Source organism: Ambystoma mexicanum, chromosome 9 (genome assembly GCF_040938575.1).
Source record: "Ambystoma mexicanum isolate Mex_15411 chromosome 9, UKY_AmexF1_1, whole genome shotgun sequence".
In the NCBI taxonomy this organism is placed as follows: domain Eukaryota; kingdom Metazoa; phylum Chordata; class Amphibia; order Caudata; family Ambystomatidae; genus Ambystoma; species Ambystoma mexicanum.
Window position 1 is genome coordinate 1,433,734,369 of NC_090931.1, and position 25,024 is coordinate 1,433,759,392.

At 49.5% G+C, this 25,024-nt stretch overlaps 1 protein-coding gene across 1 annotated transcript in view; it reads left to right on the forward strand.

Moving 5' to 3' along the window:
* Window positions 1-20,270, forward strand: part of CYP27A1 (cytochrome P450 family 27 subfamily A member 1) — a 189,137-nt gene extending 168,867 nt beyond the window's left edge. The window contains exons 6-9 of the mRNA XM_069616854.1: window positions 2,908-3,074; window positions 4,593-4,674; window positions 17,887-18,087; window positions 18,859-20,270. Of these exons, the coding sequence (XP_069472955.1) occupies window positions 2,908-3,074; window positions 4,593-4,674; window positions 17,887-18,087; window positions 18,859-18,984 (576 nt within the window). The 3' untranslated portion in view covers window positions 18,985-20,270. The remainder of the gene's footprint in view (window positions 1-2,907; window positions 3,075-4,592; window positions 4,675-17,886; window positions 18,088-18,858) is intronic.
* Window positions 20,271-25,024: the final 4,754 nt, after the last annotated feature.

Consider the following 25,024-nt stretch of genomic DNA (forward strand, 5'->3'; position numbering starts at 1 on the left):
CGGAATTCTTTAGAGAAGCTTGCCGGGAATCCGTCCGGACTCGGACGCTTTGTTCTCTGGAAGGTCATTTATTGCTTTCTTTACCTCCTCTTCCTTAATGTCCTCTTCTAATATTGGCCATACTTCTTTTATCTGTGGGATGGGGATATTTCTAAGATATTCCTCTTGTTGTACTGTCAAGGGGTTTTCTGAGGCGTATAAATTCTCTTGGTACTCCCTGAAGATTTCCCCCATTTCTTTGTTGTTTTCTCCTGCCCTTGGGTGTTTCAGTGTTTTGTTATTGTCTGATTTCCCTGCTTTTCCTTTAGTTGTCTAGCTAAGTGTCGGTCTGCTTTATTAGCTTTTACATAGTACCACTGTTTTAGATGCAGAAGGGCCGTCTCTGCTCTCTTGGTTCTAAGTATCTCTAGTTGTCCCTGGATATGTATCATTGCATTTTTTTGTAACTTTATTTACTTTTTAGCTAATTCTGCTTGTATATCTTTCAGTTTACCTTCTAGCTCTTTTCCCCATAGACTTTTTTTGTTTCTCTTTCCCTGATTTGAGAGCTATCAAATAACCCCTTGTGACTGCTTTAAATGCATCCCAAATGATTTCCTATCTCATTTTCCCTGAAGTATTTCTCTATCTGTTCTCTTATTGATTCACTCGCTAGTGGGTTGTGTAAAAGGTCAGTGGGGAAATCCCACTTCTTTGTTCCACCCTCCAGTGTCATCCACAGTGGGGCATGGTCTGATAAGAAGATTGATTCCATTTCTATTTCCCTTATTTTGCCTAGTATTCCTTTTGAGGTCCAAATGTAGTCTATCCTCGAGTTGGTGGAGCGTACGTGAGAGAAGTGGGCTAAACCCTGAACCTGGCCTCTAATTACTCTCCACACATCCTGAAGGGCCAATATTGCCATCAACACTTTGAATGGGGCTGGTGTTTTCGGTGTTCTGATCCCGCTCCTATCCTAAATTGGCACCCAAAAATGTCGCATCAATATGATAGCCCCTTTCGCAAAGGTCTCTAGTTTTGTTATGGTTTCCCTTTGGTACCCGTCTTGTCCCGTGTTTGGTGCATATATTGTTGCTAAGGTGATCCGCTGGCCCCCGCAAGACTGCGTTTAGAAAAATGTATCTACCCGCCTTATCTATTTTCGATTCTAGTATGTGTATTCCCAGTCTGTCATGTCGTGCTATCAGCACTCCCACTTGTTTCTCTTCCACGTTCGCCTGGTACAATTGTGTGTATCCCCTGATTTTGTATTTCCCTTTGTCTGCTTTTTTTAATGTGTTTCCTGGAACATCAAGATATCTGCTTTCAACATGTCGCACTCTTTCATGTCTCTTGCAAAATGTTTCAACAATATCCCCTTCTTTATGGGTAGCCAATGGAGGGACACACAAAGCCAGTGCAGGGATCGAAGTTAGGATTTGCTGTCCAATAGCAAAAAGCAGATCCTGGGTGTCGCGCATCACCCACTAGGCAGGAGCTACCTGTGGGGAACTAGGACCCAGTGCACACAGTGCAACAAATCTAACGTGCGCAAGATGCATACTCTAACTGTGTGGCGATTACATACTATACAATATGCTTTAAATGTCCCTTAGGGGTGTCCCTTATTCTCCTTTAAACACATGTCCAAATCCACCCGTTTAATACCACATAGCCTTTCCTGGGGAGGGAAAAGTCGCTCATGGTAGCCGTTGGTTTCAAGCTAAGCAGGCTCCACTTAGCTGTAACCAGCAACTACAGCTTCTGGCAAGCTTCTACTATTGCTTCTGGCAATTTCGAACCCAGCAGTGATTGAACTTATCGCGCAGCGGTATCAGTGGAGTAACTTTGCTGAAAATGTTGGTGGGGATATGACACCTGAAGAAAAGGTGCCCCAGCCAAATGGATGGGGACAAAATGGTGTGCCATGAAAGTTGGGGGGGACAAACACCCCCGTGCCCCCCTAAAATTACGCCCATGAACGGTGCCAAGGTTACCTAGAGGGGTGTTTGGTCACTGTAGACACTTCCTCTTATGTGAGCCTTCCCAAGTAAGACTTTCAGCCTTGTGTCCCTTGCCTTCCACGTACTTCAGCTTACCATGAGGCAGTTAGGTCTGCGCTGTGGGATGTATGAATGATCACAATAACTTACTCACCAAAGCGGAGCGAGGTGGTGAAATCCGATGCCGAATGCATCGGTGACCCTTCTAGGTGAACTTCAGCAACCTCTGATACAAATACACTTGGAAGATATCCTATCTCGTCTTTGCAGTTTTGACCACACCACAGTCACTCGCAGACTGTGCTTATATTGCATGGGAACCACGAAATACCCCCCCCCCCTTTGTGTTTTTACAATGTATGCTTACCACCCCATCTGCGCACATCCACAATACATTTTTATATTTAATTTTGAAGCATTGCCATCTCATTCCTTTACTTCCTGATACACTGCCTTCTGCAGCTGCACTATGGCGGAGTCACTGTGTCCACCGCATGGCAATTGCCATGGGGCGGAGGTATCAGAAGTGGGTCCTGGTGGCAGTCATCTCACAGCCTGTTCTGCGTCACATACAAAGTCACTCATGGTCGATGGCCAGGTTTTGGAAGTAAAACGGCCAGCACAGTAGATCCTGGAATCAATTCAGAAGATCTGGTATGGAAACATGGGCCACAGTGGATCTATTGCAAAGTTATGGAGCTGATATTAGACGCATTGTATTCATGCATGTTGAAAATGCTGTTAATTATACACTAAACTCTTGTGGCATTAACCTATACAGGGATAGCAAATCACACACATTTAATACAAATTGATGCACTTTGGCAGCTGGAGTGCAAGTTAGCCACATGGAAGCATGCAGGTACTTGCATGTTATGTAACAGTTTGTATTGGGACTTTGAGTTAGTTCATTCTTTTATCACAGACTTCCAACACGTTGTCTTGGACCCTGTACCACCTGGCGAGAGATCCTGAAGTTCAAGACGCCCTGTACCGGGAGGTGGTCAGCATCGTCCCAGGTGATAGAATTCCTACCGGTGAGGATATTTCCAAAATGCCGCTGCTGAAGGCCATCATCAAGGAGACATTAAGGTAGGATCTCAGGGTAAAGAATTTAGTTGAATATTGGGTATAATTCGCAGGGGTAGGCAAATCGAGGCTCTTCAGATGGTTTGGGCCACCTCTGTCCCCAGTCCTAGTCGATATAGTCAATGGTGAGGTGGTGAAGGATCATGGAAGTCGTAGGTTAAAACATGGAGAACCACAAATTGTCTATCCCTGTTCAGAGAATGACAGAAATATGCTAGGAGTCATCTGGAATTCATGGGAGAAGGGTCTGACCTAGGGAGACCATAATTAGCCAGTGAAATGTGGGTGACATTACTTTATCACCCGGGGAGAGGTGATGTGGCCAGGAATATGGGCAGAATCTCGTAATGACCACCTGTGTTTACCCTGGCCACAGTGGCCCCAGCAGTGTGCGTATCTAGCACTTTGGGAAGTAAAAACAACTCGCTCGTATCTCCTACAAACTTGTCTCTTTTGCTCCTTCCACCCCACTATCTCTACTTGCCCCTCTGCCTGATGGGCTGGCTGAAAGGGCTGGTAAGATGGCCTGTCCCTTGCTTTCACTTTTGCCCATCTAGTCCCAGGGTTTATTTCAAGGTAGTCCCCTAATTGTCCCCAAGGCCCGTCTGATTGTCCAATGGCTAGGCCCTCCAGTCCCTGCTGGCCTAGTGGTGCTTGCAAAATACTCAGCAATGTAATTTTGCATAAAATAAAGCGGGGCTCAAACTTCCTTGCAACCGGCTGGTGGTCTAGTACTGCGGCTTCCTACCCATCCAACCCTTCACCCCCACTTAACTTCTTTGGTGATCCCTGGTGGGAAATCCCCAGGAAAAGGGCAGGCTGCTGGGACACACCTCGTCTAGCATAAGCCTTTTTGCACGCCAGGCACCAATCCCTTTATTTTTCCTGTGGTGGCGCGTGTCATCCACTGCTTACGTTGCGCGTGAGCTTCCGCTCTCCATGTTCAAGGTCCCTCCTGCATACAGCTCGGCCTTCATCATGTTGCTCACACCTGCTCATTGAACCAGAAGGAAAAAGAGCTTCCTCACCACACTCCACCTCCAAATAGACCTTTTTAATGCAGTCCGACATGGGACAATGACGTCACGCCTTTCCTATGTACCACGGCCCTGTGGTCCTGATGCCCAGTTGACTAGGGCCCTCTCCTTGCCCTAAACCGCCTGGCTGGCCTAGAGTTCACACCTAAGGAGCAGTGCAGCAGTACTGCAAGTGTGGCGGGCGTGTCAGGAAATGCTGGCTCTGGAGGCGTATGGACAGCTTTGTCCCGTGGGATGCAGCCTCGTCATTGTAAAAAAATAAAACGGTCATTTGAGACTGGAGTGGTTTGTACTGAGATGTGTAAACAAAGTTGGTTTTGGGCGAGTTCCAGGCTATGAAGGGAGGGTCTCTCGAAGGGGGGGGGGGCCTGATTGAGTAGGGGGCGAATGGAGGGGAGGCTGCAGGCCATTTTCTTACAAGGGGTCTCCAAAAGTAAATTGTTTGCCCTTTCTCCACTCAATCCATTTTTGTATCCCTTACCAGGCTGTACCCCGTAGTTCCTGTGAATGCCAGGATTGTCACGGAGAAGGATATAACCCTGGAGGGCTACTACTTCCCGAAGGAGGTGAGCCTGGTGTCCTAGTCTCTTCTTTCTTCAGCATCTGAGGATGATGGATTGTTGAGTTTCTGTCATGCCCATCCTTTAGATTCTGGCCGTACTCTGCGACCGAGTGCTCAATCTTTGGGGGGCTGTTGACTAATCTCGGTGGAGCTTTTCCGAAATGAAGTGCGCAAAAAAGATCTGATATCACAATTTCGAATGGATTGTGTCCTCCAACGCATTCCACATCTTTGACATGTAATGTCCACAGCTGTGCACATTACATGTCAAAGATGTGGAATGCGTTGGAGGAATATCCAGTCGAAAGAACTTTACCAGTTGGTAAGTAACTTGTTCTTTGTGAATGGCTTATGGAGTAATCTGGTTGTCTTGTTGATTGCTAGCACTTCCGGCTGATTGCATCAACTCAGAACTAAGACCTGGGGTAGCCAAATGATCATGTAGTTATCCTTGGATACCAGCATAATGAACATGGCAATGAGCTGGATACATTTTACATTATGCGCTGAAAATATGATGCACACCTTGACCGTAAGGTATGAAGTTACCTCTCATTAATTACTGAAAAATGTGAGGTCCCTGTATTTTTATTGGCTGTTTATAATCTTACCCTTGAATGGGATAACCGGTTTTACCCCATCTCATACAAACTATTTCTCATACGCTTCTGCATGCAAAGCCTTAGTGCGAAAGCGTAGGTCCTCATGGATAATGCCAGATGTTCTGTATCATTGCCCCTCCCTACTTTGAGTCTTCCTTGACAAAGTGCACAAAACTGAATCGCTCCCACTTGGGCAGAGCTACCATGAATTGTTGGTGACCTCCTTGCCTCTTTTTGTGGGACTTTTTGGGGCTCATTACAAGTTTGTCAGTATCCTGGCGGTAGATTCACTAGGATACTGGCAAACTGAAATACTGAGATGCCCACACTCGGTCCAGCTGTGTTACCGGCAGATTACAAGTGCCAGTTGTTAACCCCCATTCCATGGAGCCCCAAACGGTAATCTGGTCATCCTCAGTCAGGTCTGCTCCCGATCCCGGAAACTTTGCATCTGAATCTACTTTGTTGGTCGAGGGGGGCAAATCTGTTCTCCAGCATGGGGTCTGGCATGGATTCACATGCTCATGCCGTCGTCAGGCCGGGAATCCTCGGTAAAGAAAAAAATCAGTATCAGTTTCGTTTCTGATCTGTCTTTCTTAGTAGTAACCAATCACTGGTCTCTGGGTCATACTGCCCCCAGCCAATGACTGCACTCTCCCTAAACCCCGCCTCTGGCAGCCATCCTCAGATTTTTACCACACGCTCAAGTGTTGGGAGTCCTCGTGTTTAGCTCTCAAGCTTTTTGCTGCGTTTTCGCACTTTTTCAAAGAGATTTTGTCATTTTTTGGTCAAATAGAGCCTCAAGCTCCACCGTGTCTACATCCAATCAACGGGGACCCGTTTTGGATTTTTCTACGCCCCTCAAGGGTGAAGTTTTCATCGAGTTACGCTTTTTGGAGGAGTCCAGAAGTTTCTGCGGCCTACCCGGACATGGCCCAGGAGAAAGGAAGCTCGACGCCCGGAAAGCTGTTCAGGGTTTGCCCTGGATGCCAGCTGCAGAATGTGTTCAAGGAGGACGAGCACTCGAAATGTCTCTACTGCCTTCATGAGGACAAAACGCATGTGGGAAGGACTGTACGTTTTGCGGGAACATGTCGGAACGGACCATCAGGGACCGACACTTTCGCCTCTCCAACTAGCTGGAAGGAAAGAGCCCGTCAGGTGAGAGGAAGAAGTCCGAGCGGTCTTCTAAGTCCTGTGAGGGCGCCCCGGCAATGGGGGCCCAACAGAAGGCAAAGCACCGTGAGTCCGTGGGCAACGGGAGCACCTAACGGTTGGGCTCCTCGGCTGCCAGGCAGGGCTCCTCGGCTGCCAGGCAGGGCGCCCCCTCTCCAGCGCCATCAACCATGAGCCAATGCTCTGGCTCAGGGAAGAGGAAGGCCGAGAACCCGGCGAAGCTTCTGGAGAGGCCCCGGTCAATCTCGAAGGATCCAGCCGAGGGGGACCGAGGCGGTGACCCTCCCCCCAAGGTGAAGGCCACAGGCCCGCAGTAGGTGGCAAAGGCCTTGATTCACCTGGCCAAGGCCTCGATCGAGGAAGTCGCGGCGGCCCTGGTGCAGTCTGAGGAGGCTACACCAGTGGAGGCGACCTTGGGGCACAGAGTTTCCCTGCCACCGCGGAGGGAAGCCTCTTTCAGTCCCATCGAGAAGACCCCCATGAAGATCCCGGCGGAAAAAGAGGGGGGGGGGAGACGGTGGCCATTGTAGACACAGACACAACGAATGAGGAGGAACTGGTTGAAGTCTTGGAGGGCCTTGATGAAGGTGTCGAAGAGGCCCGGTCCCACAGGAGGGATCCCGACGAACGGGACGACGAGAGCGCCACCGGCGCCGGCGAGGTTCCTAGTCAACCGTCGCTCCCGGAGCCGCAGGCCAACTCGGCGGCCATTTTGTTTGCAATACAATCCTTATGTTCGGAGATAAGGACGAGATTGCCCCTACCACCGACGGAGGAGCCGGAACTAGGCCCGACGGAGGAGCCAGAGCCAGGCCCGTCAGGAAGTCACCCAAACAAGAGAAGACGGACCCATCCAGCCTCGCCTTTTCAGCCCTCGCGGCCTGCTCAGCCTTTGCCCGCGTCCCCCGTACCTGGGGATGACACGGGAACGGACATGGCCACAACGGGTACGGATGGCGACGTGGCAACGACGGGACGGAGCTCCCATCGCCTCCAGCCCAGGCCTCCCCACCTGACGAGATTGGGTCTTTCCACGCTATGATCGCCAGGGCATCTGAGCTTTTTCAGCTCTTCCCTGAAGAGAAGAAGGAAGATTTCCTTTACCAACGGCGCAACGGCAAGAAGAAGACAGTCCTCACCGTGCCTTTGCTGGATGACATCTGGGATGAGGGTCTCACCCTTCTCAAGAACCCGTCTACGACACCTGCCAAGAAGGATCGGTACGAGAAGAAGTACCGGTTCCCCGACGTGGCACCTTTGTGCCTTAGGGTGCAACCGACCCCAGACTCGGTCATCTCAGCGGCAGCCAAGAAGAAAGCGGGGGGGGGACATCAGCCTCAACGTCAACTTCCCCGCCGGATGGCGAAGGAAAGAAGCTGGATGCAATGGGACGACAAGTTATCTCGTCAGCGGCAACAACGATTAAGGTGGCCAACGCCCTCGCGCTTGTGGCCTGCTACGACAGGGAGTTATGGTACAAGATCGCCCCCCTGTTGGACTTCCTACTGGACGACAAGAGGGCTTAGGCCCTGGAGATCTTGCAGGAAGGTGAGGTGGCATCGGACCACGCCATAACTGTGGCAACAGACATTGCCGACACCGGTTTCCACCAGCTAGGCAACAGCGTTTGCCTCAGACGACGAGGGTGGGTCAAGGCAACGGATTTCCGCCAGGACGTACAAGCCAAGGTTTTGGACATGCCGTTCAACGGGAGCAACCTGTTTGGGAAAACAGTGGATGAGTCCCTCCAATTCATCAAGGCGGACACGGAGACAGCTAAGGCCCTAGGAGTTCTCCAGCAACGAAGGCCGGCCTTTCGGAGCTCCGGGGGCAAGCAGGGTGACTCCAAGGGATTCGGCGGTGGCTCCTCTACGTACCGCCAAGCGGCCCACTCCTCGTCACAGGAAGCCTATAGAAGACGAGGCAAGTTGAGTGGATCCCGCCGTCGTCGCCAGGGAGGCCAAGGCAGCAAGGTGCCCTCCAAGCAAGATAGAACCGACCGTGGCGTCGGGCCCCCACCGAAGCACCCCGGTGGGAGGCCGGCTGGTGAAGTTCGTCAGCGTGTGGGAGTCCATCTCGACCGACCATTGGGTGCTGGATGCCCTGGCCCAGGGGCACGCCCTCGAATTTCTAAAAAAAGTGCCCCTGCATTCCTCCCGTGGCCAGGAAAGAAAACCACGTCCCTCAACTGCTGTTGGAGGTAAGGGCGATGCTCAAGAAAGGTGCCATCGAGCTCGTCCCAAAGAGACTCCGGGGCTCCGGAGTATACTCAAGGAACTTCCTCATGAAAAAGACGACAAGAGGGTGGCGACCCATCCTAGACCTGCGACGACAGAACAAGTACATCAAGGCACAAGTTCCAGATGGTCACCCTCCAGCACGTGCTGGGACAGCTGGAGGGTGATTTCCTGTCATCGTTGGATTTGTAGGATGCATACTTTCTCCAGCATGGGGTCTGGCATGGATTCACATGCTCATGAATATTCCCCGTCGTCAGGCTGGGAATCCTCGGGAAAAGAAAAAATCAGTATCAGTTTCGTTTCTGATCTGTCTTTCTTAGTAGTAACCAATCACTGATCTCTGGGTCATACTGCCCCCAGCCAATGACTGCCCTCTCCCTAAGCCCCACCTCTGGCAGCCATCCTCAGATTTTTACTGCACGCTCAAGTGTTGGGAGTCCTCGTGCTTTAGCTCTCGAGTTTTTGTTGCGTTTTTCGCACTTTTTCAGGAGATTTTCTCATTTTTTCGGTTTAATCGAGCCTCAAGCTCCACCGTTTCTACTTCCGATAACGGGGACCCGTTTCGGAATTCTTCTACGCCTCTCAAGGACAAGGCCAAGGACAAGGGAAGCTCGACACCCGGATCCAAGCTGTTCAGGTGCTGCCCTGGATGCGGATTACAAAACGTTTTCAAGGAGGACGAGCATTTGCAATGTCTCTACTGCCTTCATGAGGACAAGACGCACGTCGAGAAGGACTGTGCGTTCTGCAAGAACCTTTCGGAACGGACCAAACAAGATCGCCGTTCCCGCCTCGCCGCCTGGCTGGAGAAGGGCACAGCAGGTGAGAAGGCGAAGAAAAAGTCTGAGCGGGCTTCTAAGTCCTGTGAGGGCACCCCGGCGACGGGTGCCCAACAGAAGGCCAAGCACCGTGAGTCCACGGGCACCGGGAGCGCCGAAAGGTCGGGCTCTTCGGCTGCCAGGCAGGGCGCGACTTCCCCGGCATGTTCAACCACGAGCCAACGCTCTGGTTCAGGGAAGAGGAAGTCCGAGAACCCGGATAAGCTGCTGGAGCGGCCCCAGTCGATCTCAAAGGGGAAGCGAGGTGCTGACCCTCCCCCCAAGGCGAAGGCCCCGGACGCACCTAAGGTGGTGAGGGCTTTGATCCAGCCGGCAAAGGCCTCTATCGAAGTGGTCGCTGAGACTACGCCAGTGGAAACGGCCTCTGGGCCCAGAGTATCCCTGCGACCGCGGAGGGAATCGTCTTTCCAGCCCATCGTTAAGACCCCCGTGAAGTCCCTGAAGGAAAAAGGGGGGGGGGCGGTGGCCATTACAGACTCGGAATCAGCCTCTGAGGAGGATCTGGTGGAAACCGAGAAGAGCCTCAACGAAAGGTTCATAGGCCTCAACGAGAGGTTCAAGAAGGTTCGATCCCAGGGGAAGGTCCCCGCTGACGTGATCGAAGATAGCGATGATAGCAACGAAGAGGGCCCAGTGGAGTGGCCATCCCGTCCGACGCAGCCATTACCCGAGCCCCAGGATAGCTCGGCGGCCATTTTGTTGGCGATCCAATCCTTATGTACCGAGATAAGGACGTGTCATCACCACCCCCCCCCCACAGGCTCCAGCCGACGAAATTGGCTCCTTTCATGCCATGATAACCAGGGCATCCGAGCTCTTCCAGCCCTGCCCTGAAGAACAAAAAAAGGAAGGGTTTCTTTACCAACGAAGACGGTCCTCGCGGTGCCTTTGCTTGACGACATCTGGGACGAGGGGCTTGCTATCCTCAAGAACCCTTCCACGGCACCCGCCAAGAGGGACAGGTACGAGAAGAAGTACCGAGTCCCCGATGCCGCCCCCTTGTGCCTCAGGGCCCAGCCCACGCCGGACTCTGTCGTCTCGGCAGCGGCCAAGAAGAAAGCAGCGGGTGCGGCGGCTTCAACTTCCACTTTCCCGCCGGACAGCGAGGGCAAGAAGTTGGACTCCATGGGACGACAAGTCATCTCGTCGGCGGCGACGACGGTTAAGGCGCCCAATGCCAAGGAGGCCAAGGTGGCAAGGCCTCCTCCAAGCAAGACTGACCCAGCCGTGTCGTCGGGGGCCCCCACCGAAGCACCCCGGTGGGAGGCCGGCTGACGAAGTTCATCAGCATGTGAGAGTCCATCTCCACCGACGGTTGGGTGCTGGACACCCTGGCCAACGGGCACTCGCTGGAATTCCAAAAGAAGTGCCCTCGCATTCCTCCCGTGGCCAGGAAGGAGAATCACGTCCCTCAACTGCTGTTGGAGGTAAGGGCGATGCTCAAGAAAGGGGCCATCGAGCTCGTCCCGAGGAGGCTCCGGGGCTCTGGAGTGTACTCAAGGTACTTCCTCGTCAGAAAGAAGACAGGCCGGCGGTTGGCGCCCCATCCTGGACCTGCGTCGATTAAACCAATACATCAAGGCACAGAAATTCAGGATGGTCACCCTCCAGCACGTGCTAGGACAGCTGGAGGAGGGCGACTTCCTATCGTCGTTGGACCTGGAGGATGCTTACTTCCACATCCCCATTCTAAAAGGACACAGAGTTCCTCAGGTTCGTGGTTCAAGGACGCCATTATCAATTCAGGGCCCTACCGTTCGGATTAAAGTCGGCACCCAGGGTATTCACCAAGTGCCTGGCACCAGTGGCGGCGCAACTGCGCCTGCAGGGGATCCACGTCTACCCCTACCTGGACGACTGGCTAATCTGGGCAAGGACAAAAGAACTCACCGTCGAACACGCAGCGAGGACCGTCCAGCTGCTCATGGAACTGGGGTTCGCCATCAACTACCCCAAATCCCACCTGGTTCCGTCGCAGGTAGCACTGTTTCTGGGAGCAAAGCTCGATACAGTGGGGCAGCTGGCCTCCCCGTCAGAGGAGAGGACGAAGACCATTCTGGGCAAGTTGCGGCGCCTGCTAGCCACGGACGTGGCCAGGGTGAGGTCCATCAAGTCCCTCCTAGGGATGATGTCCTCATGCATCTATCTTGTACCCCTTTGCAGACTTCGTCCGCTACAGGAGTTCCTCGACGCCCGCTGGCTACAGGCGACGGGCTGCTTCGAAGACAGGATCCCTCTCGACGAGGAGTTCCGTCGGGTGATCCTATGGTGGGGTACCCGTGCTCACCTCTCTACAGGCACGGACTTTCAAACCCCGGCGTTTCAGGAGACGGTGATGACGGACGCCTCTCTGGAGGGTTTGGGGTGGGGCCCACACCGGAGATCTCCACGCGAGAGGCCTTTGGCTCCCGGAGGAGAAGCCGCTCCACATCAACATCCTGGAGCTCCAGGCGGTGTTCTGGGCCCTCAGGTCCTTTCTACCGTCCCTCAAGGGCAAAGTGGTGAGGATCTTCACCGACAACACCACCACAATGTTCTACATCCGGAAGCAGGGTGGAACCAAATCCCCGGCCCTATCCAAGGAAGCCCAGGACCTGTGGCATTGGGCTGTTGCTCAAGGGATGTTTCTGGTGCCGTTTCATCTGGCAGGGATAAAAAACACCATTGCCGACTCACTCAGCTGCCCTCGTGCCACGAGTGGGAACTACACCAGGATCAAGTGGACCGACTCTTTCAGCGATGGGGCAAACCCCAGATCGACCTGCTCGCGACGGCGACAAACTCCAAGTGCAAGAGGTTAGCCAGCTGGTTTCCCCAACCGAGGAGCATGGGCAATGCTTTCTCGTTCCCCTGCGACGGCCTGTTCCTATATGCGTTTCCTCCGTTGCCGTTGCTGCTCCAACTCATCAACCAGCTCAAGAGTTCCCGGTGCAGAATGATCCCTGTCGCACCGGCGTGGCCGAGACAGATCTGGTTCCCGGACCTTTTGGACTTGTCAGCGTCCCCACCAGTCAAGCTGTCCACGGACGCAGATCTGCTTTCTAGAGAAGGAGGCGCAATTCTTCATCACGACCCCGAGTCGCTGAACTTGCAGGCCTGGCTCCTGCAGCACTAGAGTTTGGAGGATACGAAATCCCGGCCGACTGCAGAGAGGTTCTTGCGAAGGCCAGGGCGTCCTCAACTCTCAAGTGCTACGGTCATAAGTGGAAGAGGTTCTCTATCTGTTGCCGTGCACAGAAGATTAACCCTCTGCGGATTACGGCCCCTCAAGTATTGCCGCACCTTCTGTCGCTAGCCAAAACTGGACTATCTCATGCTTCAATCAAGATACACCTGGCAGCGATTTCCCGATACACCAGGACTACAGGGCGGTCATCCCTGTGGTCTCATCGCCTGGTTAAGGAATTTATGAAGGGACTGTTTCGATCATTCCCGCCGGTGAAGGCTCCAGCCCCGGCGTGGGAGCTCAACGTGGTGCTGACCAGGCTCATGGGTCTGGCATTCGAGCCATTGCATTCGGCCCCGTTGAAGTTTCTGTCATGGAAAACAGCGTTCCTGGTGGCCATCACCTCTGCACGACTCGTGGGAGAGATCCAGGCACTATCCTGCAAGCCTCCATACCTGACCTTTCACGATATGAGGGTAGTGCTGAGGACGCACCCCTTCTTCATGCCCAAGGTGCCGTCGGACTTCCATCTCAATGAGCCCTTGGTGTTACCAGTCTTTTTCCCGTCGCCTTCGTCGCCGGCCGAGAGGACTTTGCACTAGCTGGATGTAGCTAGAGCACTGAAGTTCTACGTGGACCGAACGAAGAGTTTTCGGAGGACATCACAGCTGTTTGTGAACTTTGGACCTGTGAACCAAGCGAAGGCTCTCTCGAAGGCTTCCATTTCCAGATGGCTCTCCGGCTGCATCATGCACTGTCACCGGTTGGCGAACCGACCGTTGCCCGACCGGACGAGAGCCCATTCGACCAGAGCGGTCTATGCTACCACAGCGTTCTTGTCTGGTGTGCCCCTGCTGGACATCTGCAGGGCTGCTACGTGGAGGTCAACACACACCTTCACGAGATTCTACTGCGTCGACCGGGATTCCAGGGAGGAGTCCAGGGTCGGCCAAGCAGTGCTGCGCAACCTGTTCGCTTCAGGTGAGCCTGGTGAGGAGGTAGGAAATGCTTAATTTTGAGTTTTGATGTAATGCTTAATATTGAGCCTTTGCCACCTCCCGTGGTTGTGCATGTGTGTACTGCTATGTATTCTTATATTCATGAGCATGTGAATCCATGCCAGACCCCATGCTGGAGAAGGAACAAGTTACTTACCTGTAACTGTTGTTCTCCAGCATGGGTCTGGCATGGATTCACATGCAAACACTCCCTCCTACCCCTCTGCGGCTCTTCACTTGGTCATACTGCCACTTTACGTGCTACCAAATCTGAGGATGGCTGCCAGCGGCGGGGCTTAGGGAGAGGGCAGTCATTGGCTGGGGGCAGTATGACCCAGAGACCAGTGATTGGTTACTACTAAGAAAGACAGATCAGAAACGAAACTGATACTGATTTTTTTCTTTACCGAAGATTCCCGGCCTGACGACGGGGAATATTCATGAGCATGTGAATCCATGCCAGACCCATGCTGGAGAACAACAGTTACACGTAAGTAACTTGTTCCTTGCCATGCAACCAATTGTCGAATACGCTTATGCAGTGGTCACAGACTCGTCCCTTTCAGGGTGGGGTGGTGACCTCAGATCACCTGTCAATTCGCGGTCCCCTCAAAAGCCATGCGAAAACATCACTTTCCTGGAGCTCAAAGTGATCCAACTTGGGTTGTTCACGTTTCTCACATCTGTGAACGGAAGACAGAGGTCATTCAGTCAGACAGCACTACTTGCGTCTTCTACATAAGCACACAGGGTGGAACCAAGTCCCCTGCTCTCTGCAGATTGGCAGTTCAGATTTGGGAATGGGCTTCGGAACACTCCATCTCTGAGAGCAGTTCACCTACCAGGGAAATAGAACGTGTATGTGGACAAGCTGTCTCAATACAACTGAAGCTAGTAGGTGCACCCTTCGGTAATTCAGACGATTTTCAGGAGATGCGAAGTCCCTCGACTAGACTTGATTGCACCTGAGAGCATTGTGAAATGCAACTTATTTACGCTGAGAGTGGGACTTGAGTACCTTTCACAGTGAGATGCTCCTCAGATCCCCTTTGGCGACCAGAGCTTCTAATCCATTCCCCCATTCTGCTAATTCCGAGATTGATCTCAAAATGGTGATTAACTTGCCAGTCATCCATGAGTCTCATAACCCTTCATTGGCGGGCAACCAGCTGGTTCTCAGATCTTTTGGAGCTTGCACTGGATGGCCTTACTATTCGCCCGTTTTTTCCAGTGATATTATCTCACCATGGAGGGCACATCTCACCCATCACCCTCATCGATGACCTTGGTGAGCTGGTGCGTTACGAACTGACGTGCGGTCATTTGGGACTCCGCAGGACAACCTAAAAATCATTCTGACCGCTAGGAAGCCTTCCACGTGCACCCAATGGGTCTGGTTCTGTTACTGGGCCATCAACAAAAACATTAATCCTCTGAAGTACTTGCTTGATGAAGTGCTCTCCTAAATGTTGCACTTAGCTAGCAGCGGGGTTCAAGTACAATCATGCAAAACATATTTGTCAGGAAAATGTGTCAAGAAAAACTGCTTACAGGAGCACAGAGGGAATGTCTTTTGTCCAATCCGGTGATTCGTCATTTTGAATACCTGTTGTGGATGTAACTCCCCACCCCCAGTTAAAGCCGCTCTCCTGTTGTGGTATTGGAACCTGGTGCTGGAAGTTAGTTTGCACAAACTGTTCAAAATCGTGCACTCGGCAGATATAACATCAGTGACATGGAAGATTGCTTTCCTAGTGGCGGCGAACTCCGCCAGACGCATCATATGCATACTCCTCCTAAATTCCTGCCCAAAGTAGACTTCCCTTTCCAATCCACCAGGGATCCCTAGCAGAGCAGGTCTTGCATTGCCTGGATCTTAGGAGGACTCTTACATTTCATCTAGGGAGAACTAGTTCGATCATAAAGGCCGACTGCTTGCTCATCACTTGTGGTGGGGCTCACCTGCGTTCTGTGGCATCAAAAGCAACCATTGCACGCTCAATTATAAGTAGCGTGCATAACCGAAGTCTATTCTCTGCAGAGTAGAGCAATTCCAAAGAGCCTTCATGTACATGCTGTTGGAGCTAAGGCAACAGACGTGGCATACCAGAGACCGGTTCTGTGGGAGGTTGTTTTGAAGGAGGCAACGTGGACTTCAGCTTACGCCTTTTTGTAATCACAACTGTATGGACACAAGTCGCAGAGCTGATGCTAGGTTCGGGCAGGTGGTTCTGCAGAACCTCTTTGCTTAGGGAGATGATTCTTGGTAATCTCCCATGAAGTATGGAGAAATAGGGACTGGGAGTAGGAGTACAAAAAAGTTATACACCGTAGAGACTATTGTACTCCTCGTCCATAGTCCACCTTTCTGCATATTCCCCTCCCTTCTGCCCCTTTAAAAAGTTGTGCAGTATAACAAAACTAATAGGAATGGAAAGGCTTTGCCAGTGTGTGGAGTCTGCATGCGCCATGGTCATACCCTGCACTTGTACGGGCTCTGCCCCCCAAATTTACCAAAGTATGGGGGAAAGGGGACTATGGATTAGGAATACAGTAATTACCACATTGAGTAAATTCTTCTTTTGCTGTCCGACAAAGCAGGTGAAAGATGATCACACCTCCCTCTCCGCATTGTCCACTTGAAGTGGTTACTATGCCGCTATGGGAGAAAGGTGACTGCTGCCACCCAAAAAGACTGTGGGCCTCATTACAAGTATGGCAATAAGAGGAAAAATTGGCGGTAACTGCATTACCGCCAGCTTTACCACTACACCAAATTCCGACTGCTAAAGAAATTGCCACTAAGTCCACCGGCGTAATGCCACCTGGCAGATTTACCTTCAGCAGTAATTCTGCCAAGAATCGGTGGAATCTGCGACGGGGCTAATTCCGCCAACAGAATTACTGCCAAAAATACCAGTGGTCGAAGTGGACGGGAGCGGTGCTCCTCTACTTCTTTAAATTAAGTTTTACCGTTCCGGAACTGTTTCGTTTTAAAATAAAAGTGTAGGAAGAGGTTAGAACTTGCACTTTCAGTGCACTGCACTGGACGTTTGCTTAAAGAGCAGGCACTTGTGTTTTGGGGTTTTTATTGTGCATAGGAGGGGGCGCGGCGATGGGGTCTGTGGGGAGAGGTGCAGGCCAGCAGGGAACACCGTTCCACTACTTCTTTTCGGACACTTTGACCACTGCAAAAAACAAAATCACATTACTGCCACATTACAAGTCCAAAAACAGCATAATTGCCTCCAAAAATTGGAGGAAATTCCGCCAAAAACACAGCACAGTTACCTCGACAAATAAGGTGGAGGTAAATGCATATAGGGGGTCACAAATCAAGGCCCAGGTGCATCAGAACCAGTCAGGAGGGGTATGAAAGAGCCACCCCTACCCCAGGGACGTCATTTGGGGATTGCCAGGGGTAGCAACGGTTCCCGCTCTGCTATCCCTAGACCTGTTCTTGCGATCCCAGAGCCACAGGACAAAAAGGCAGCGCCAAGAGCAGATATCTGTGTTGCACCTAAAAAAAGGCAATTGTAAATGCAGCTAAATATGCCACAGCTTTTTTCACCTGGAATCTCGATCTCGTTAGCTGGAGAAATAACAGGGATGCAGGAAAACCATGAAGCCGCCAGCACTAATAGTTTGGCAGTCCATTAGTGAAGAATGCCTGAAAGGGTTCAGAGGCGGGGCTGTCTGTGCAACGATCCCAGGAATTGGGAGCAGAACTGCTTTCACTGGTAACATACTTATCAAAACGTTGAATGTACCTGGGTGGTTTACACAGATGACATGTAGTTTCCGAATACACTTCTAAAGATCTATGAGTAACCTGAAGATGCCTGGTTTGACTTCCTGCAGAGCTAATGCAGAGTAAAAATCACCAGTCACAGTTTCTGCAAAGCCATCTCCACCACCCAATGGTTCTCATTTTATCAGTATGTGTCAAAGGGATGAATGAGGGGGCATTGTGCTCTGGTGATCAGCAATTATCTGGTATCGCCAGGCAAATGGCAACATGTGAATAAGGTAATTAACATTATTTATCTCATTGTGTTAATGTGCCCGCAGCAGAGTGCTGTGTTGTGCATTCATTAGGCCATTAATGTTCTACAATAAAGTCAGTCTTTGTAATGTTATGAAAGATGTGATCTTACAATGCTGAGAGCTATTCGCTTTTGCTCTCCTACTACAGACATTATTTGTCCTGTGCCATTTTGCACTATCCAGAGATGAGACCAACTTTCCAGAGCCGGACAAGTTTTTGCCACAGCGATGGCTGCGAGATGGGGGCATGAAGCATCATCCCTTCAGCTCCATCCCCTTCGGTTATGGGGTCCGAGCCTGCGTTGGCCGGCGGATCGCAGAGCTGGAAATGCACCTTGCCCTCTCGCGAGTGAGTAGTGTAATTTTTCGTTCTTCCCTTGAAGTCAATAATTGCAGAGAAACCATGATCCGGGGAGAGACCTCTGTTAGCGGAAGCTGGCAAGAGGCAAACAAGAAACCATAATGAACACTTCAGGGGACCAGATGTTAACCGGATACCATGGGGTCCAGGTTTGGTCTTCAATTTCACTTTCTCTTGCATTTGGGAAATTGAGCTCCAAACTAAGTTTCCTATTACAAGGGAAGTCACATGGTACCCGGTGGCCATTTGGTCTCCAGACGAGTCACTTCCCAAACTCTCCTAGGTAGTTCTAGAAAAGCAATGTTCCTGCCCTTTCTTTTAGATAGCCCAAAGGTATCACTTTCCTGCATCTCCTCCTGGAACATCTAGAATAATTACATTGCTACTTATCCTTCTAGATGATTCTGAAATAGTTGCTTTACTGCATAGTTCTCCCTAAAATAGTAATTTGCCTATAGTACCGCACCTTCTATAGAGTCCTAGAATCGACAGTTATCTACAACTTAGACTAGCTAGGTCTGCAACATTCACCGATTATTCTAGAACTAGCTAACATGAGAGCGAGTTCTACAATAATCAGATATCTACTTCTCCCCCACTCTTGCTAGATAGTTCTAGAGTGGCCACTTCTCCACCACTCTTTCTAGATAATCCTACAATAATCTCTTTCCGGGCTCTTTTAGATGGTTTCAGAATACCCTTTCCGCTGCCACTCCTCGATACCTTTAGATTAACAGAACTTCTGCTTGTACCTTGCAGATAATTCGGATCTTTGAACTGAGACCGGACCCGACGGGGGAGGAAGTGAAGCACATCTCGCGCATTGTGCTGGTGGCAGACCGGCCAATCAACATACAGTTCATTGAGAGAACCCCAGGGCACTGAGTGTTGGCCCAACATTGTCTTTATGGTTCCTGCACCCTCCTCCTGTGCCTTACATGCTGTGGATCCACTCTTGCACCGCTGCCTGCTGGCATCATTCTGCAGGAGGGACATACAAAGCTTTCTTTTAGCAATGCCTGAAGCAGAAAAGGCCATGGGAGTCTACCTAGGTCTTCCACACTGATCTGAACTATGTCAGTAACAGAAAATAACGAAAAACTACTCTGCTGTGTTGTCTGCTGTCTCTTGAGGGGTATGAGTTCACAATGTGTGCAAATTATTGTCCCCAAAAATATATGTGGAAAAATATTTGCTGACTACTGAAAATATGCTTCTGACTCTGTCCTCTAAGGAGTTTGAGCTGTGCACTATGATCTGGAGTCAAAACAGTCTCCAGTTTCAAGGTGTATGTTCGATATATGCATGGGTTCTGCCTCCAGCGACAGGAGCGGGCTCTGCAACTAGCACTTTATAGCTCCGTAGTCCATTACACTATTATCAAATGGATCAAAAAGTCTTTATAACAAGTGTCTTTACTTTAAACGGATAACACTGCAGAATGAGAGCGGCTTACTTTGGAATTTCTAAGTCACTATTCTAGCAAGCCTGATCTCCCTAATTACAATATTATTAAGCGTTTATGTAGTACATTCAACAAAATAATTGGTCAGTTGAATTGGTAGATACATGTTTATTTTGAGCATTTTACCCAGATGATTCGATGTATATTATATGTACCAACAGAACAAAATAGATTTTAAGTTTTAAAATGTGCAGAAGGATTTCTAAGAGGTTGATCAATGTGTTACAACCGTTATTATAAGCAAAATAAGAGATCACATTTGCAGCGGGTGATGTCCAGAATGCAGGCTAGAAAGGATACAGGATAGCAGAGTTTACCTACACTCTCAGATGCAAAAAAACCCATTTCACCAATATCCCCCTTCTAAAGAAGTTAATGAGGAACAGTCTTCCGCTTCATTTCCCAGATGACATGGCCTCTTATATTGTCAAGAAAACCTAACTCAGTGACATTTTTTCTATGATTTTTTGCTGCCATGAATTTCCCTTAAAATGTGTGATTTTATTTTATTTTTTTAAACAGTTCTACCAACGTTTTTATGACATGTTTTCAGCTCTTGTCTGACTTTTTAACCGTTTTAATCATTTGTTTCTAGCCTCCTTATAGCTCTTAATCGTCGCATACCCTGCCTTCATCTAATTTCGAGATTATTTTCAAAGATTCCTTCCTGTTTCATTGCTGTTTCAATTTTCTAAATTTTGTTTCTGTTACGCTGGTCACTCTCCCACTTTTTACCAAATGCCCATCCTGTATTTTATCGATATTAATCTCCTTCATTTGCCTCCTTTATTCCCTTCTACCCCCTAATCATGCTGGCTGCAGCTACTTGCATAATCATTTATCCATTCCTTATTTTAAAGAAATTGTGATAGAACTGTTTTGGCCATAGCTCAGAGTTAATTACGTGAGTAGGATGTGGCTGCAATCTTCATTGACCGGCCCAAATCTTACAGGGTCCCTCTATTCATCCTTTCCAAGTTAAGGATATTGAGCTCCATTAAAATAGGTACAAATAACGCCACTTATTACAGCAATTAGTTGCGGGTTGAATCGTAGTATATTTTGGAAAAATTGATGACATTTGTCATTACAAAGTTATCAATAATACTGTATAAGAGAAAAGCACATAGATAATTCCTGATATAGAAAACAGCCTTACAATATTTGGCCTCTTCAATTATGTTATTTGCCATCTTTAATGCATGCAAATAAACCTTTCTAAGCCATGCACAGGTAATATTGGAGGAAATTAAAACTGGATAGATCCAACGCACACAGAAATTCCATACCCAGTGCAAGTGAATAGGGCATGCTTCCCAGTTTCTTGTCATTTGTACAACACATATAGCATGTTTTTTCTCACACACACACTATGCGACTGTTCCTCACACGCAAAAGCAGACCATCCAGTCTGAACTGAAGGAACAAAGTCCATGAACAATGGGCATGTAAACATGACCTGTATTCCTCGTTAAAGGGGTGATCAGCTTGAATTTTCACTGGCTATCTGGTGACGTGAGGATTGTACTTTGAGATGTACACTTTGATGAATTGTCCTCCACAGATGACTCCTTCACGCTTGAGGGGGCTGAGGGGGCTATAGCCCTGGGTCTTTTAGTTGGTAGCCCTGGATAAAACCTCAGGGGCTACAACCAAAAGGCTAGCTAGCCCCGAGTCCCGACAGTCCCGAAATTATTGTAGCCCCGGATCTTTTCCAGACCTAGCAACACCCATGAAGCGGTCAGTGATTTCTCTAGCCCATTGGGATTCTCCCATGCATACTGCACCCCCATTATGAAGGTTAGATTTCATAGGCATTTGCAGGGAAGTTTAAAGAGCTCTGATCTTTCCTGAAAGGTCCCCCTTAATATGAGGACACCACCCCTGGGATTGGGCCACCTGCTAATCGAAGGCAGTGAGGTCAGTAGTTTCAGGGGGCCTGTTCTAGCTGTTTAACATCACATAAGCAGGCACGCTTTATCATTTGGTGGAATCGGGAACACCTTAAACTTAGTTTGTGAAATGAGCTGTTTGGTCTGTTGTTGCTTGAATGATATGTGGTATTATATTACTGCAGCGTATTCATTGTATCAGAAGGACCAAAGCAGATGTCACCCACGCCTGGATCCAAACCCTGCAGGTTTCACAGCGCCTGTTGCCAGCACGGAAGCACACTGAGGACCAAATTTAACTAGATCATTGAATGTTTTACATTGTCTATGCAAAACACTTTATTACAGCCACATTATTACAATACGTTTACATTTCTACAACCTAAATGTTTTTAAGATGTTAAATGAAGTTGTCTTTGATTAATTTTTCGCTTTGTGTTCCATGTATTAAACATAAATACATTTGCTTTCTTTGAACTGTGCTTTTTACTTGAACAGACAAATTGGCATCACCTTTATAAGTCACCTTGGGCAACCAGAAGACAGAAGACACTGAGAGGAAGAAAGGATTTAACTGGTACGAGCCAAGCCGAAGTGTAAGATCTGAAAAGCAGGGACTACTTGAGTCAGGCCATTTCAGAATAAAAGCCACAGGCCTAGGTATGGCGTTTCCCACCAAAGCCATCTCCCTTTGGAATGAGCTACCGTGAAATCTCGGGCTTGAAAGCAACATCCAAACATTCAGAAAGCAATTAAAAACTGCGCTCTTTAAATAACCTTAGACACCTGCCACCCTTGGGCTCACATTTTGAGCTTACTCTTCTTTTCTTCTGGTATTGTCCTGTGAAATCTCAGTCCATGTCATTGTCGCGCCCTGATGCTTGCGAGCTTTCGGAACGTTACAAATATATAAATAAATAAATAAACAAGGAACAAAATGCCATTTTAGGACTTAAATGTCTCTAAATGGAATGCCAGAATAACCCTATTTGGGAAGCAAAATATCCTATGGTTTGCAAATGCTATCCTACATCCAGCCCACAATTCCTATTGTTTGTAACACACAACTATGCTTATTAGAATCTAAAAGGCTCCTCATCTTATTTTCACCTTAACTATGCAATTTGATTCAAAATGTAATTTTCCTGTACTAGACAGTATGCTAATTTTCAAAAGAAATGCCAAATATATGGGCACGAAATGTCTCGCAACAGGAAACATCCATTGTAAAGTAACACTCTGTAATTGTTTCTGTTCATGCTGAGGGGGGCTCGGTGAGGGGGCTCTTTCTATCATATGTTGGACTTGCTGCTAAGAGCAGCAACATCTCTAGAGCCTGTGCCCAGGCAAACCGGCGCTGCATCTGTGTAATAGCTCCTCTGTATCGCCGAGTGTTGGAGGCACTAGGATGGCCGAATCCTATGACCTGGGTACCCCTTGGAGACGCAAGAGGATAGTCCGCACACTCAGCTGCCGGGGACCCGACCTGGGCGCCTAGCTGGAGTACTCTGAGAGCTGCGTTTTCTCTAGGGCGTAAACAGGATCCCATTAATATGCGCTTTTAACCCTTGCGTGCCCTTACAATGTATATACACACGCCAAAAGAGTGTCCTTGTTTTGTCTCAAGGCGTGTATACATTACATATCTCCTAATTTGGGATGTGGGCAGTAAGCCCTGAGCTCCGGAACCCACCTCAAGTTCCAGGTAGGTCCCGGAAAAGCACGTTTTTTTGTTTATCTCGGTACTGTGCGTCCCCCTGGGCGGGGGGCTGTGGCGGAATGCAAAAGGTTAAACTGTTTGCATTCTAAGTGCTTTCTGCACACACATCGTACTACTTACCCCTACCCCAGCACTTTTGCATTGGATCAAACGGGATAAAGTTCCAGTCTGCCAAGATGTGGGGTCATTCCACAGATTTTCATACATATGCAGTGATATGATATGACATGTATAACGCGCCTATAGACACGTGTGTCAAGGCGCGACGAGGTAAGGGAGGGGGAACAAGGGGAGGACGGACAAACGATCCTACTAGGCCAGGTGTCATTCAGATCACGCAAACAGTGGGGGCAAACATTTTGGACAGAGTTGTTGAAATATTGGCATACTTTCTGGCTGGGAATTTCGGACCTTTTGTAAAGCTCTGTGTATTAGGAAAGCCAAAGATCAGCTACCTTTCTAATGCTGGGATTGGTTTTAGATCAGCGTAAAAGCGCGCAACAGTGAAATCTATCAAGTCCGTTTCTTCTGAATGTTTGGCCGACAACATAAAATGGCAGACGGGTGACCGGGATATTACAATACGGAACAGAGTGGTGGGTGAGGACAAAACAATAGGCTCAACATGGGGAGCTTTACTTGGTGCAGTATCACACTCGCCTGCCTTGAAGCAATCCTGAAAGTCGTTTACATATTCACTTAGTTTGCTGCTTTAATTAGCTCCCCTACCTATTAAGCATGACATAATTGGTGCGCCTTAAGTTTGCTCACTTTTTCATTCAGTTTAAAATGTGTTTTAAAAACAAACAGGCACACATGCCGTAGTCTTATTTGAATCGGGACAGGAATAGCAAACCATGTTTCGAATGGATTGTGTCCTCCAACGTATTCCACATCTTTGACATATAATGTCCACAGCTGTGATACTTTGGAAATTTTTCGGCAGAAGGCATCCTGCGTCGATGGCATCGTCGATGTCCCTCGAAGGCCTCCATCAAAGGCGAGGTCACCGGATGTTATAAATAGGACGCACGGCGCCTGTAGCCTCAGTTCCGTTTTTTCTGAAAACGTGTTTGCTTCGTAGACTCAGCGCTTCGTGTATTCCTCGTGAATACGTCATCTTCTTCAACCCCTCCGACTCCGCGGTCTGGCTTTAAGACTTGCCGGAACTGTAAGTCTAAGTTGTCGATTACGGACCTGCATCGCATTTGTTTGTGGTGTCTGGGCAAGAGTCATGAAACCGACGACTGTTCCAACTGCCAGTAGCTGACTGCTAAGGCCTTGCGGGAGCGTGGTTCTAAACCCAGTAAATCCCGTAAAGCTGCTAAGGGGAAGTCCACTGACGATTCGAGGGGAGAATCTCATCATCGGAAGGAGTCCCGGGGCTCTTAGTCCCAGAGTGGTTCCCGCCATTCGTCCTCCTAGTCTTGGCATTCCAGGAAGCGCCGTCACCGGTCGCCTTCCCCGTCCTCCTTGGAGGATGGCGCCGCAAGGAAAGTGGTTTATCCCACTAAGTCCCCGACTCCGGAGAAATGGGCAGCCTTAAGGGAGCAGATGCTGGCGATTTTTCAATCCCAGGGCACAGTTCCGTCCGCGCCTTTGGAAAAAGCCGTCGGGAACCGGTCTCGGTCCGTGGCTCGTGTGCCTTCGGGCTCGGGTCCTCAGCACGATTCTCATCGGGAACCTTCGAGGTCCCATTCGGACAAGGTTCAGGTTGATCGCCAGAGACGTGCTGCTTACAGATCTCGGTCTTCATCTCCAGCGAAACCACACAAATCTGTTAATGGCTCACGGTCGCTGTCAACTCCGTCGCCGTGTCCATTGGATACAGATGTTGAAGCTTAGCCT